The 14,675-nt window shown below is 42.2% G+C and overlaps 1 protein-coding gene across 3 annotated transcripts in view; it reads right to left on the reverse strand.

The window, feature by feature from the left end:
• FNDC3B (fibronectin type III domain containing 3B) overlaps positions 1 to 14,675 on the reverse strand; it is a 183,516-nt gene that overhangs the window by 43,521 nt on the left and 125,320 nt on the right. For all 3 annotated transcript variants that reach the window (XM_058844077.1, XM_058844079.1, XM_058844080.1), the window contains 5 exons: positions 14,436 to 14,593; positions 12,221 to 12,280; positions 9,358 to 9,496; positions 8,992 to 9,045; positions 1,317 to 1,441 (listed from right to left, as the gene is read on the reverse strand). In XM_058844077.1, coding sequence (XP_058700060.1) covers positions 1,317 to 1,441; positions 8,992 to 9,045; positions 9,358 to 9,496; positions 12,221 to 12,280; positions 14,436 to 14,593 — 536 coding nt within the window. The remainder of the gene's footprint in view (positions 1 to 1,316; positions 1,442 to 8,991; positions 9,046 to 9,357; positions 9,497 to 12,220; positions 12,281 to 14,435; positions 14,594 to 14,675) is intronic.

Here is a 14,675-nt window from a genome sequence, read left to right on the forward strand (position 1 = left end):
AAAAAAACCCAACAAAAACCCCCCAAAACAGACTAACAAACAAGCAAAAAAAACCCCAACAAAAAAAAAAGAAAAAAAAAAGAGGGGGAGTGGGGGATGAACATATTTTAAAAATCTGGACTCTGACAAAGAAATGAGATGCCAGAACTGAGAGCTCTGCACAAACCCAATTCCCTTCCAGTTACACTCAGCAGCTCCAGCTCAGCCTGCCTTTCTCTCCACACTGAGTATTATTTCAATGGGGAAAGAATTAATCTTGCAAGAAGCTGGGAAAAGGGACTCTGTGCACACATGAGTGATCTCAGTCCATGTCAGGGAAAACACAGAAACATGAATAAAGAAGCTTTCTAAAGCTATAAATTACTGTGAGGCTTGTGTTTTAGAAGAGAGAACAATGCAGGAGTCTCCCTCCACAAAACACATTGTTATATACCACTGGTGTTTCTTTTGTGTCCTTGTAATAATGATTAGATCCTGTTTAGCTAAGAAGGACAATAAAGGAGTACACAAGGGCACTGGATGTTTGGCTTCTTCACAGCTAAACCTTTCCTGGCCTGCTCTGCTTGCCTGAGCATGGGAGCACGCACTGCCCCTGCAGCACAATGTCTCTCTGGGCACACTCTGACCCTCAGCTGCAGAATATTTCATCCCAGTGCTCCCTAGCAGCTCCCAGAGGATTGAACTAAGTCTGATTTCTCACCTATCTTCATGTGAGTGCATCAGTTTGTGTGCAAGGAAAAGCAGAAGCTAAGCCCTATCTTTCAGTGCCTTGGAAGTGCCTGTCCTCTCTCAGCCCTGCCTGTCTCTCCCTTCTTTCCCACCCCATCAGCCAGCCCTGCCAGTCCTGAAGAAGGAAGGGACTGTACTGCTGAAAAGAGACAGAAGGGCTTTGCTTTAAACCAGAAAAATAAATATATCAAGATTCCTTTCAAAATCTGTAACTCAGCTTCCCCTTGCTTGTTTTTCTTGGTTCACAGAGGTCCCTAGTGGGAATTTTACATAACAGATGTATTCTTTCTGTATTAGGAACAGACCACAAAACACCATTTAACACCTCAAAAGAAGCCTATCTGCCTAGGCTGATCTCATCATGCTGAAGGTACACAGCAATTCCCTGGGAGGTGAAGGATATCACCAAGGAAAGCGTGACTTTCCTTGAAGCATTAATAACACAGCAAATGTCAGATATCTAACCCAAAATCATGAAGAGAAAAGAAACAAAAATCCCCCAGGAATTCCTCTTTATGCTAGCATTGATAGGTAAACTTCTCAAGCACCACTTTTTCTCAATAAAGTGTGCACCCTGAGGCACTCACCTAGTACCGATGTCATTCTGGGCCGCCAGCCGGAAGGTGTAACCCAAAGCCGGGCACAGCTTGGTCAGCTTGCAATGTTTCTGGCTCCCAAAGTAACATTCTCTGAAACCACTGTTCCTCTTTCCCTAGAAAGAGAGAAATCTGTAATCAGATCGCCATGAAACAAAACCACGCCAGGCTCATTTTAAAAGGAGCTGCTAAATGATACCAGAATTAGACGTTTTCATAAAGGAAGCTGTGCGAGCACTGACAGCGCTGCTGTGCTCTGAAAATCACACAGATCAGCACAGTCTGCCTGCTGTCAGACCCCTCCTCTTCTCACCTTCTTGGAGTTGTGAGATGTATCTACAGCCCCAGCTCGAAGCGCAATTTATCCCACTCACAACAAAAAAGTGGGAAAATGATGAATGAACTGAATCTCCAAATCTCCCCGAGCACAGGCAAGGTGCAGCCAGCATTCCTCTGCAAGCACTGTCCTCCTCCACACGTGCATCCCTGGCTGGGATTGTTTCAGGAATTCCCTATCCCACAAGAGGGCTCTCTCTCCCCACGGTCCAGCACGGCCAGAGCCAGTGGGACAAGCTGGGTGTGACCTCTCCTGTGCTCTCTGGGGCAAAATTTACTGATCCCAGAGGAACATTCAACGTGCCAGGTTCTGCAGCCACCCCACTGCCCGGAGCACACGGCATGGATGAGTGAACAGGGTTTGCAGCTTTGCTCAGGAAGTTGCTCGCCAGAGGATGGTTTATGGGAGCTTCCCATCACCCTGACCTGGAGCAATGATCCATCCTGGCAAAGACAACACCAGGCAGCAGCCCAGGGGGTATTGAGATGCTTCTGCTGCTCCCAAATACTTCCTCAGGTACTGGCTTGTGCCTCAGCACTGCTGAGCAAAAGGAAGCTCAGAAGTTCTCTCCCCCACCCCACCACATTTAAAACAAAACAAAAGCAAACCCTTATCAATCTACTCGAGCTTGGTACACCCTGGGGTAGAAATAAAGCTGAGCTGCTGCAGGACAGAGACACTAAAGTAACAGGGAATATCTGGTGGAGTCATTCTATGCCACACATGGAAAACATCAGATAGAAATCTTTCAGGAGAAAGGACATGGACTGCTCAGCTCCTCATAAATAATATCTACCATAACTGAAGGACTTGAAAGGAGTTTTAATTTCAGTACTCAAATACAAAATGATTGCACAATTACATTATCAAGTACCCAAAAGCACACCAGAATGGAAGCCTGACAAAGCACATCCACGGGCTCCAGCATGTGCAGAAGACGGGGTTATGCCCATCTCTGCAACTTCTTCTGACTGAAAAGCTCTGCTGAGCCATTTACTAGTTTTGCCACGTGTCTGTACAATTTTTAATTTTCATTTTACTGTTTACAGGGCCAACAGCCTCACCTGCTGTTCCTCCTTGGGCTCACTCTGCCCTCCCACACCCTGCTCCTCCTCCATGCTCAGAACATCACCACTAAAGATCTAAAAACACCTGAGTGGGACATGCATTTTTCACTGGCCCATTCTCCAGCCCCTGCCAATTTCTACTTCTCCCTTGGTCTGTGACACAGAAGGAAAAACTCCCTGAAATGTTTGTAGTGAATCTCCAGAAGGTGTTTATCAGGCTAGAAGCAGCCACATACATCTCCAGCACAGCACAACAATGTGGAGGCACTGAGGGGACATTTAGCACGCTGGCAAACAGCCAGAACTTTTATTTACACAGTGGGAGCCTCCACTTGTTCTAGAACTCCTTTACACACAGTCTCCTTCAACTTCACCCACCTGCTCCAGCTGTAGCATTTCTGCACAGCTCAAATAAATTGAGTGGAATTGGGAAAGAATCACAAAACCCACAGCAGAAATGTTTTGCAAATGAGAAAACCTTTACAGATCTAAAATCCCTAGCCAGAGAGTGCTACCACAGAATTCCTAGCTAGAGTTCTATAATAGAATTTCTTTAGGACAAAAGTAACAGGTGAGCATACTTCTCAGCTCAGCAGTAATATATTTAAAACGCAGACTATACAAAACCTAGTTAGAATTCTTATGTTTTAGTAAAATATCCACTTATCAGTGCAGCACTACTAAAAATAGATTTTTTTCCCCCCATGAAAACTTTTTTTTACAGGTTGAGTTGCCTTAAACTAATTTTTCCTCAACTCTTTAATGACTTCACAGCTTATAAATAATTGAAAACATTTAATTTTTTTTTTGATTTCCGTTTAAGAATGCCTTTTTAAAAAATAATTTTCCTATGCTACTTTTCCAAGAGGACAAAGTGACCAAGCATGTGGTTAATAAAACAATGCTGGCAAAACAGGGAAATCATGGAAAATCTCACCTATAGCACAATTCCTGAACTGAGAGCAATGGGCCAAGCAAACTCTCATTTATCAGCCTAGTTGGTTAAAACTTTGCCAAGATTGCCAAACATTTAAGGTATCCTTAACTTTATAACAGTACAAACCCTGATAGTGTATATATTCCTCTTCTAGAACTGCTATTGTACATTCCCCAGACTCACTCAGAGACCAACTGGTATTCAGATTACTCAGACTGGCTGGTATTTTGGATTCTATTGGCACTAATTGGAGAGGCTGGCCGATATTTCTAATTATCCTGGCATTAATAGCCTGGAAATAGCCTCTCCGCTCCTGCTCTCCCAAGATTTATGAAAGCACTAATGCTGGCATAATTATAGACAGGAACAACTGGCAGGCTGGTACTGGCTGCCACCCAAGAGTCTTACAGCTTTCCCAGAATCCTTCTCCTATTCTTTGTACACTCGGCATCCAAGTTTTTAATCCTTCAAATAATGTTTCGTAAATTGCTTAAAATACACTGTATCATTTCTGCAAGTATTTGTAATCCCCAGATTTCAGAGGGAGAGCGCTGTTGGACTTCCCCAGCCTGGGGATGTCTTCTCCTGCCTTCTCCAGCCTGGGTTCCCCCTTCTTCTCCAGGACAGGCCACCCTGTGATGGACCATCACTGTCTGAGGAAACAAGGACAATTCAGCTCCACACAGCCATTCTAAATTGCACAATGCTCCAACACAGTGTTTAAACACAATTAAGACCTCTGCCTGCTATTTCAGCAATATTTCAAGCTGCACACTCACTTAACACAGGGTGTTTGATTGTCTTTGGAGAGTGTATTTATTGAAGAAGGGATCTGATGTTGGAAATTGGTTTTGTTGACTGAGTTCCCTGCAGCAGATCCAGTAAATAAACACAAAAGGAGGAAGGGGCCACTGCAGGTACAGCAGTGCAGGAATAGAGCAAAGTCCTGCACGAGACCTCCCTGCACAGGACTGAAGCAAAGCTCGGTGCCACATCTGTGAGCAGGATGCAGGACTGACATCTGCTGTGGCCACACCAGCATCAGCTGCTGTGTTTGGGTCGTGTTGGCAATAAAAAGGAACAGACTGAAATTCAATCTGACACAGAGCTGTGGAGCAAACTGTCAACAATTAGTGTAACACACCCTCAGATCTCTGCAAAGCATTTACTGTGCCAGTTACGCAAGGAACTGAATTCTCTCTATACACAAACACTTAGAAGGCAGAAAAGGACTTACAAAACATCCCTAAATTATACACAAACCCCAATTTTATCCAAAGCTCTCCTCTTGCATGTCTCACAAGAGTGGCACAGCCACAGAACAAACTCAGAGGGGCAGGTAAATGAACAAACACAGAGCTCCCTGTACCCAGCTCTGGTGATCACCACTGAGATGCCTGCCTCAGATTATCAGCTGGTATAAACAAGCAAATCTCTGCTACCTCGAGGAATTGAAAACTTTGTGGCTGAACAAAATTATCCCTGTTTATCTCAATGTAAACTTAATAATTAACTACCCATCATCAAATCATTAAATAGTGTGGTATTGTATCAGTCTCTCTCTCAAGTAAATTAAAATGAGCTGCTTACTGGATAAGAATTAAAGCTGCTTTGAGTTCTACACAGAGCAGAGACACACACTTCGTGAGAGGGATGTCCTTGTCTCTGGCTTAGGAACATTCCTGCCCTTTCCCATCCAGAATGAATAGGATCCTCTCGCTATCCATATACACAAGAGAAACATTTATTTACCACCACTTAATCGCACAACGAGCATTTCACATCTAATTAGTAACAAAGGCCTGGTTCTTACAGCAGTGCCAGCAGCATTTTTCAATGCAGTTACAGTTTACTGATTTTCATGAATGCTGGCATCAGGGAAAGCATCACCTCCTTTTCAGTCATGTTTTCTGTTGGTATATTTTTAATGCTGTTTTTTCCCCGATTAGCTTTTTGCTTACCCTGAAAAAATCAATCCTGGCACCGCATCATCAATTGATTAGTTGAAGTTTGTAAGTTCAAAGTTCATAGCAAAAGAGCCAGAAGGTGAAGTTCTCCTTAATTACTAATTTTAACTGATTTTTTTGCCAGACAACTAATGCACCTGTGGTGCAAGCCCACATAGGAACCTGTGGTTCCAATCCAAATAGAGTCAGTGGAAATTTTCCTAGGGTACACCCAGTGTATCTGAGTGACAATTTGCTGATCTTTTACTCTCCTATTAAAGAATTAAGTGTCCTTCATAGTTATATCTATTTTAAGAGATAACAGTTTATTAGCAAGGTATTACAACTCTAATTCAAAGACTTGGATCAGTAGAGCGAAAGCATTTGTGTTTTCTAACTAAACATGTAGCACCAGTTACATTACAAACAGTTTAATCCAAACTGGGATAGAAAAACATAGGATAACTGGAATAGCTTTATGTACTAATAATCTTTAAGAGTCTGCAGGTCAGGAAAAATCCCAAACCTCAGAATTAACTGAAGCAGCAGCTGGGTAGGGCTGGCACAGTAACATATTAAGCAGTATAACCTTCTAGAATTTCCCACCTCTCCTAATCCTGGGGCTGTAAGCACAGAGCTGCTGTTGCTTTACAGCCACAATTTGTTTCTACACACACAAGTGATGCCATCTACACTCCTGGTGGCACTCTGGATGCTATAGACTGCACCTCTGTCCCATAAAAACAGGAGAACCAGGTGAGATTCTGCTGAGCATCTGACACACTCTGAGATCTGAGCTGTCCCACAGACAGACAGACATCAGTGATCCCCCAGCCAGGAGCACAAAGGGGCTGCAGGAGCCCCTCTCTTGGAGGGTAACTCTGCTTGAGCTGGGGGAACACACTGATGACTGGGACACAGCTGGAAGTGTTGGCCTGGACACTTCCACCACTCTCCACACCTCCCATGCCTGATGCCAGCTTTGTTTCCAGAGCCTGAGCTGCAGCCTTTGCACAAGAGCCTTCCAGGACCTGTGTGCCATGAGTGTGGCGAGGGCTTTCCACACCATTCTTTCCTAGGAAGGGGCTCAACTTCCTAGGCAGGCTGCCACTTTAGGGTGTTTTTCCACCTTTATCATCTGACAGATTTCTTGCTCTCTGCTCTTGCAAAGCCCTCTCTGCTTTGCAGCCACAATTTAATTTCCTTCTGATCGCTGATTTCCCCGTGTTTATATTTTATCCTGTGCCTCACAGCTAATGAATGCTGCTCTAGCTGAGATCTGGCAGCGTGTTCAGTGTTGCCTGGCAAGCCTTCTCCCGTGCCTTGATGTATGTATTCCTTGATTTCACCAGGACACAGTGTGGCCTTGTGGGGAAGGCAGTGCTTTTGCTTACGTGGAGTTTACACAACCAAGCGCGAGGCTACGGGGAGCTGCAAGTGAATTCTCTTTTGTACCTGGGTGCCATAATTCCAGGAGCTAAATGCACTTCCCAGAGGCACGATCTGCCACGGCACATGGAAAAGTGAGTGCAGCAGCCTGCCAGCTCACCACTGCATGTGATGAGGCTCCTGCAAACCCAGGCAGAGCCAGCCTGCATCTTCAGACTTCTCCTTTCACTAGCTTTAATAGCGGGATTTAATTTCAGTGGCTTAAAGCTGCATTTCTGTCTCTTATCAGACAAAAAAATTTTTTAGAGAAGCTACACCTGTGGCATTAACTGTCTCAGAACCACAGCTACATTTCAGCCAGGAGTCCTGTCAAACCATTGGAGATGTACCAAATTAATTTGTGCAGGGCCATTATTCTTTCATCTGTGCTGGCTAGCTACCCATTATAATCTCATATTTCTGGGCTGTTACTGAGAAAACAAGGTAATTAAAACAGGTAGACAAAGGGAATCTGGATGCCTTCATTTTTTCCCATTGGTAGCTGAACTACACTAAAACAAACTACTTTTGTTCTGTGAAAAATGGGTGTCATAACCATTCTTTCTAAAGACAAAACTCTTACCAAAGATTTGAAAGTCGGGAGGATTTTAGAATTGTCCTACATATATATATATATCCAAAATTATGATTAAGCTCTATGTAGTCAAAATTAACATTACAGTATTTGCACTCTATTAATTATCTGCTGATGGTCCTTCTTCTGACAGGACCTTCTGTTACCTCCCTTTCCTTTGCAGGCTGGAATCATCCACATTTCCACTGCTTTGTGCTGCTCTGTTCCTTCAGCTCCAAGTTACTGGAAGCTTTGGAAGAAATCACAAGTGCACAATCAAGGTGCCATGGGTCTAACAGGATCATCATGGCCCATCCTTTTGGAGAAATCTCTCTTTATCTCCTTTCACACTCCCCTTTTTCCCTTCTTCAGTGACAACCTTTGGCTTTCTATTATGTGCAGAGGAACAGCAAATCATTCTGAAGTTATTGTTCAACTTCAGGTTCTGAGGGTTTCTCATCATGCAGACCCCACTACCTGTGACAGTGCAAACAATAAATATTTGCACAGTGAGTGGTTCCAAACACCCAACATGTAGCAGAACAAGCAGGGAATGTGTTACTAATGCCATGGTGGAAAACTATTCATAACAGAATACTCCCTTTAGAATATTTTTAGACTACAAAAGTCCTCAAGAGAAGTTTCTCAGACTTTACAACCGAACACCCTTTCACACCCTTCATTTCCCGACTCATGACTTTTATTTACATGTTGTCCAAGCCCTTTCTGTCACCCAGTATTTATTCTTTTCTTTCAGAGATAATACTGACTCATGCTTTCTGCAGAAATACGGCTTGCACAAAGGAAAGGGGGAAGAAATCAGGGGACAGAGGGAGGACACACATGAACACACCTCCAACAAATCCTGCACATCATTTGTCAGGGCACTCTCCCAACAGCCCAGTGCTCACTAACCATGGAAGATATTTAGGAGAAAAAAATATTTCCTTTTGTGTCTGGAAGGGTGCTAATTACCACTACACAAAGGACACGTATTTCAATCCTGAGTACATTCTCTGTAGACAGGTCTACATGACAATAGAAGCTATCATGTTCTATCATGAACAGAACTGTAAGATACATCACAGGTAATTAAATAGTAAGGAATGCTAATTAAGAAATGAAGTACACCAAATGAGTGATAAAAGATTTCAAGGGTACAGAAACAGAACGTTGTCTCTATATAAAATACACTGAATGGAAAGTTTTCCCCCAGCTGCCTTTTTCACCTTTCCAACTCTATACCTAATGCCATCAGGATTTCATTTTCCTTTTTCTACTTTCTCCTGTGTCTAATGACTTTTCTTTACTCAGCAAATCCTTGTAAAGTCTGAGTGCCATTTATTTGTGTATTTATTTCAACTAGTTACTACTTACCTCATCCCATTCCAGAAGGTAGCTGGTGATTTTTGAACCATTATCAATGGGTGCCTATGAACAAAATAAACAAAAGGTGTTTTGGGGAATAAGAGAAAACAGCTTCACCTCCCCCAGGCAAATGACTACAGTTTCAAGTGAAACCAAAGTTCTGCACATGGCTTGGCAACCCCTTAACGAATGCTGGGAAGAAGCTGGACATAATGAAACACATACATTTTAAAAGTCAAGTTGGTGCACAGGAAGGGATTTGTCAGAGTACAGCAAGTTCAAGTCCATTACTGAAAAATGACTGTCTCAGCTTTCAATTATTTCCAACATTTATGCTCACTGTCAGTATTTTTACCCAAACCAAGTGTTACCTACCTTCCACTGTAAGGTTAAGGAGCTTTTGGTCCTGTGCGAGGATTTGGGTGGGAAGGGACACTCTGGTGCTGAGCTGTGAGTGGTGAAGCTTACTGGCTCTGAGCAGGATCCCTTTACTGAGTTGTACATTGCATATACCCTAGAAACAGTATTCAAATGGGTTATAAATGTGCTGACAGTTACAGTGGCACCACCTCAGCCACAGTATTTGACCACCAAAGCACCTGGGCTACCATCCACTAATGACAGACTTATCACAGACCAATGGCTATCCTTCACTTATACAAGAATGCAAAATAAAAAAAGGAATTACAGAAGAAGAGGAACAGTGTTTTGTGCAAATATTCCCACAGACCCCTGAGTTATCTTCATTATCATTTCTTTCCACCATTATTTCCTTGCCTATTGCCAGGCTTCCACACACTGTGGTAAAATCCTCCTTGAAATACAACAAAAAAAAGGTATCAGCTTTAATGCCTGGTTTACACTTGTTCCACATTGAGTGCAGGTGTCTGCTGCTCTCCTTCCATGGCTACAATCTTCTCCCACAGAACTCAGGCATCAACATTTAGTGGCCCTCCATGGACTAGAACTGACACAGGTCAGCAACATTGCTGTGATTAACTAAAAATCTTCAAAGCAGATTTGATCTCAGGCAAATCCTCTATATGTCAGCATAGAACACACAATACCAAGTAATATGGGAAAGCAAATAGGATATAGTTGAGCACTTCCCTCACGAGGTGCTTTTCTCTGAAAAAGTAATGACGTTATTTTTTCCCTTCACATTTTCCATGCAGTAAAAGAAAAGTGCAAATTGGATGTCTTCTACTCAAAAAAAAGTTCAGGCCATGACCAGACAATGACCTCTGAGTTGGCTGTAGCTATTGTGTGCCTGAATGCAGAGCTAAAGAAAGGGCAATTTCTAAATTTGTTTTCAGTAGATAAGAGTAATTTATGTACAATGGCCACCTACGTAGAATCAAACCTTCAGGGGGAGGCAGACAAGAACTGCTCTGGTGCTGCTTTACACATCACCTGTTAGCAGGCAGGAGCAACAAGAAATGCAATTAATTAATTGAGTCTGCATCTGGCAAGTGGCACATGTGTGTGCTGGAAACGAGCGTGGCCCGGCGTCCAACACACACCACAAGGGAAATAAAACTGTGTGAAAACGAGCTCAAGGGGCATCTTCTGCAAGCCACTGAAACACTGAGCACAGAAACAATACACCTGGAGGGAAGCAGGTGGTGCTTCAGAGCAAACCAGGTTGTTCCAGGTTGTCCCAGGGCCCAGCAGGGCAGAAATGAGCACAAGCACCTTGTCCAGTAGAGACAAAGCTCTGAGAGATGCTGCCAAGGTCAAGGAGACCCAAGGCGATCTGCCCAGTAACTGCTGGCCCCATAAATTTCTTTACCCAACAGATTTATTTCTTCACAGCCATTAATACATAATGCAGGTTCAGTGAAGGAAAAAAAACAAACCCAAAACTATGGTGGAAAACAAACAGCCGGTGTTTCAGTGTCAGCTCACTCCACTACAAACAATGCTGCTGCTTTGCAAGTCTGACTTTTGTATTTAATCACACCTTTTCAAACAGAAGTTATTGTTAACTTTTCACAAACAACCTGTATTTTGGCAAACCTGCAAGAAGGTGGAGGGAACTGGAGGTAGGGAGGAAGAAGTCAGCCAAGACCTGGGGCAATTACCCACAACACCCCTAAAAATGACTGAGACCTCAGCTCAGCTGTGCATGCTGACCTGTCTGCTGTTTGAAATTGGCTTCAAAAAAGATGTTCAATGCTCAGAAGGAAGCTCAGCAGTGTTTAACAACATTCTCCTTGTTACAATCCCTTTGCTGCTAAGGCCAAGACTCTGCCCCACTTGGGAGCTGAATCTTTTCCTCATTTATGAAAAGTTCCTTCTGGTCTTGAGCTTCTACTTGAAAAGTTCATTTTAGGGCTCCACTAGAATCAATCCTTAAAAAGGATCTATAGTATCAGAGCTAGATGGACACATTTTGGTGTTGGATTTTTTGTTTTTTAGAGCTCAGAAGCAAGGTATTTGCTCTTTAAAGTTTTACAAACAGGTGCAACCTTGATGTGAAACAGTGTGCCAAACCTAACCCCTGTCTGGAAAAACAGACAGGAGTGAAAGGATGTTTTTTTTTTAAAGAATACAGAGAGTAAGTGAACAGGATGCAAATTCAAATAAATTCATAAATAAAGTCTTTTAAAAATACAACATGAGCAGGTAACACAGTGTTAAAACCACCAGAGAGCAAAACTAGAATGTGTTAATAGTTAATAAATGTGTAAAACACTTTCAGAATCAAAGAGAAATATGTTATGAAAATATCAGCACAGCTAAGTGTTGAGAATCCATTTTTTTTTTGGAATAAATGCTGAAGTGACTATGGTCAGATGGATCTGTATTCAGCAGATTTACTTCCCAAAGCGTGGCCTACTTATGAAAAAAGCATGGAATGCTTTCAGTGTTCATGTTACAAGAGCTGAAGAAACACCAGTTGCTTGAGTCAAATTTTTAAATGACCTCAGATATCCTACTTTCATACATAAGCACTTCCAGGCCTGTTATCCATATAGAAATACAGATACATAAACTTCTTTTGGCCTCTTACAACACAATGACAACAACACAACAGAAGACACTGTTCAAAAAGCACTCTCATAGCCCAAGATAAAATCTGTAATAAAATATTTAGAAACCACTGCAAAACACCTACAGAGGTGACCATTAAATTCTTGAAGTATACTGTATATTTACTTTAAAATCTTTCACATTTATTCCCATATAATTGAAGAGTTTATATTTAAGTGACATTCAAATGATGCTAACTCACCTGACATGATAATCTGTTGCTGGCCTAAGGTCCTTCAGGTGATATTCTAATTCTTCTCCACTATAGGAAAGAAACCCAAACCCAACCAGTTAAAAAATTATGAAAAGCAGTATCACACTTTGCACAGCTAGTGATTTTCTAGTGATATAATTTGAAAGAAGAAAAATAATCCCTCCAAAGAGAAACAGGAGCAAGGCACATACCAACAATTTGTCAACACACTTCATGTTTCTTGAAAACTTCATGAAACTCCATAGGCACAGAAGAAAAGAACTGATCACACCAATTATTAAGTAAATATATGGGTTTATTTCAATGCTATCTTATATTTTGCTGATATTTGTATAAAGCTCATTGTGGTTTTCAACCCTCACAGAGCCAAAAAGAGCAAAACCCAAACATTATTGTTGTAGTTCCTGTATATTCCCTATTCAAAATACTTTATACAAAGTGACCCATTGAACTTCAGAGGGAGAAGCAGAGTTTCTTGCACAACTGTTTCACTTATTGCTTTCTCCTCCAGAACCACGCTCCCTGTGAGGACCACAGCAAGAAGACATTTAATTAACGCCCAAACAGCTGGACCCAGCACTCTTTCAATACCAAGACAACTTAAAGCAAAGTGTTTTAGACATTTTATGAAAAAACCAGCATACAATCTATTAATTTCAAAAGCAGCCAACATAGTTAGGGCTATTCTTTTTCCTTCTGGCTTGTTTGCTGGTAAATGAACACTGGGCTCAGTCATGTGTTGCCAAATCTGTGAAGATTAAGGTACGGGTCAGTGCTTAATAAGTAATAGTCATCTCATGTAAGAGCTTGGCTTATTCATGATTTTATTAAAATATGGGAAACAACAAAGCTCTCAATTTAGCATAAAGAAATATTTCATAGCTAGCTGGACAAATACAGGGAGATGTCTCAAAATCAATAGAAACAAAATCCACCAGAAAGCACATGCCTGCTGGGCTGCCAGAAATCCACCAGAAAGCCTTCTATTTTTTATTTCATATAATACAATGCTCTGCAAATCCAGTTTTTCCCCTCTGAAATGAGTGCACCTCCTTCCAAAGACAATGTATTCAACATATTGCAGACTCTCTTTTGCCTATAGTAATAACAATTACTGCTGCTCCTGATGGAACATACCACATCAAGCTAAAGGCTGCGCTCTGGCCAGCAGCAGGAGACACATCACCACCAGCAGCTTTAAAACAGATGCACAACGTTTCACAACCAGGGGAAAATGTGCAACCATCAAGCACAAGAAGTACTAGAAAGTGTCCTTCCCACTTTAAACGCTCAGCAGAACACACTTGACTATGGAGATGCTCACATTGGCTCACTAACAGCTGCTGTAAATGCCAGAAAGAGTAAAATCAGGCAGCTTTTCCCTGGTTCATACACCCTTTTTGTATTATCCAAGACCTGCCTTCAGCATACCAAGAAGAATACCCTAATTCACAGGACATCTTAAAAAAGGAGATGGCTTGGTCTCAAGAGGTAATTCCTTAAATGCTCTATCACCTGGACTTTATTTAATGAGATTTGGGAAGGATTAGCTATTTCACAATAGCCAAGGTCACATCTCCAAATTCTCTTTCCTAGACGTCATTAGCGGGGAAAAAGAAAGGCATAACACCATATGTACTTGATCACAGAATGAGCTCAGAGGATCACTGCAAGGAGACACAGAGAAATCCCTCAGAACTTTTACTGAAGCCTGCTGAGAGCCAAGTATTCGGGTTTTTCTGGGGAGCCTCTGTAACCTACTGACTGCTGTACTCCCTCCTCTGCTCATCTAAGACACTGCAAAGCAGCAAAGCCCTCACATTTTTCCCATTAGCTGAAATAACAAGATTTTACTCTTCTAAACTCTGTGAGTCTACACAAAACTACCCCATTAGGAAGACAGCTCTCCTGCCTGCACAGTTGTACACAAAAGGTTTTGACATTTAGCGTAGAAGAAAAAGTAACCTTTTCACTGGATCCTTTTCACAGGATCTGCCACGTGCCAGGGACGTGGGATGGGGTGGCAATTAGGGACCTTGGGACATGCACTCCACCAGCTCCCTGCAAGCTCCTCTGGAGAGGAAACAGGATGCTCAAATGTGCCTTTCTTCTGTGACTGATGGCCATGCCAGGATACACCCTGAAAAGCTCAGAGAATTTACTCCTAATTTTAAAAAAAAAGTGTAAAAATGATGGTTTTTACCTGTAAATGGTCTTGTATTTTCCATCCCTCCCTTTATCTGATAAGGCAACCTCGTAGGTACAGGTGTAAGGCAAACCGTTGTTGTGTCTATCTGCATTGAGAAGGCCAGTGGGAGGTGACCAGGAAAGCAAAACCGTTCTTGCTTGGATATTTGTAACCTATAAAAGAAACATCAGTTACTTGAAATCCGAGGAAAAACCACTCTTCTGTAAGCATTCGCTTTTTGCTTGCATCTTCACA

This window comes from Poecile atricapillus, chromosome 8 (genome assembly GCF_030490865.1).
Source record: "Poecile atricapillus isolate bPoeAtr1 chromosome 8, bPoeAtr1.hap1, whole genome shotgun sequence".
Lineage (NCBI taxonomy): Eukaryota > Metazoa > Chordata > Aves > Passeriformes > Paridae > Poecile > Poecile atricapillus.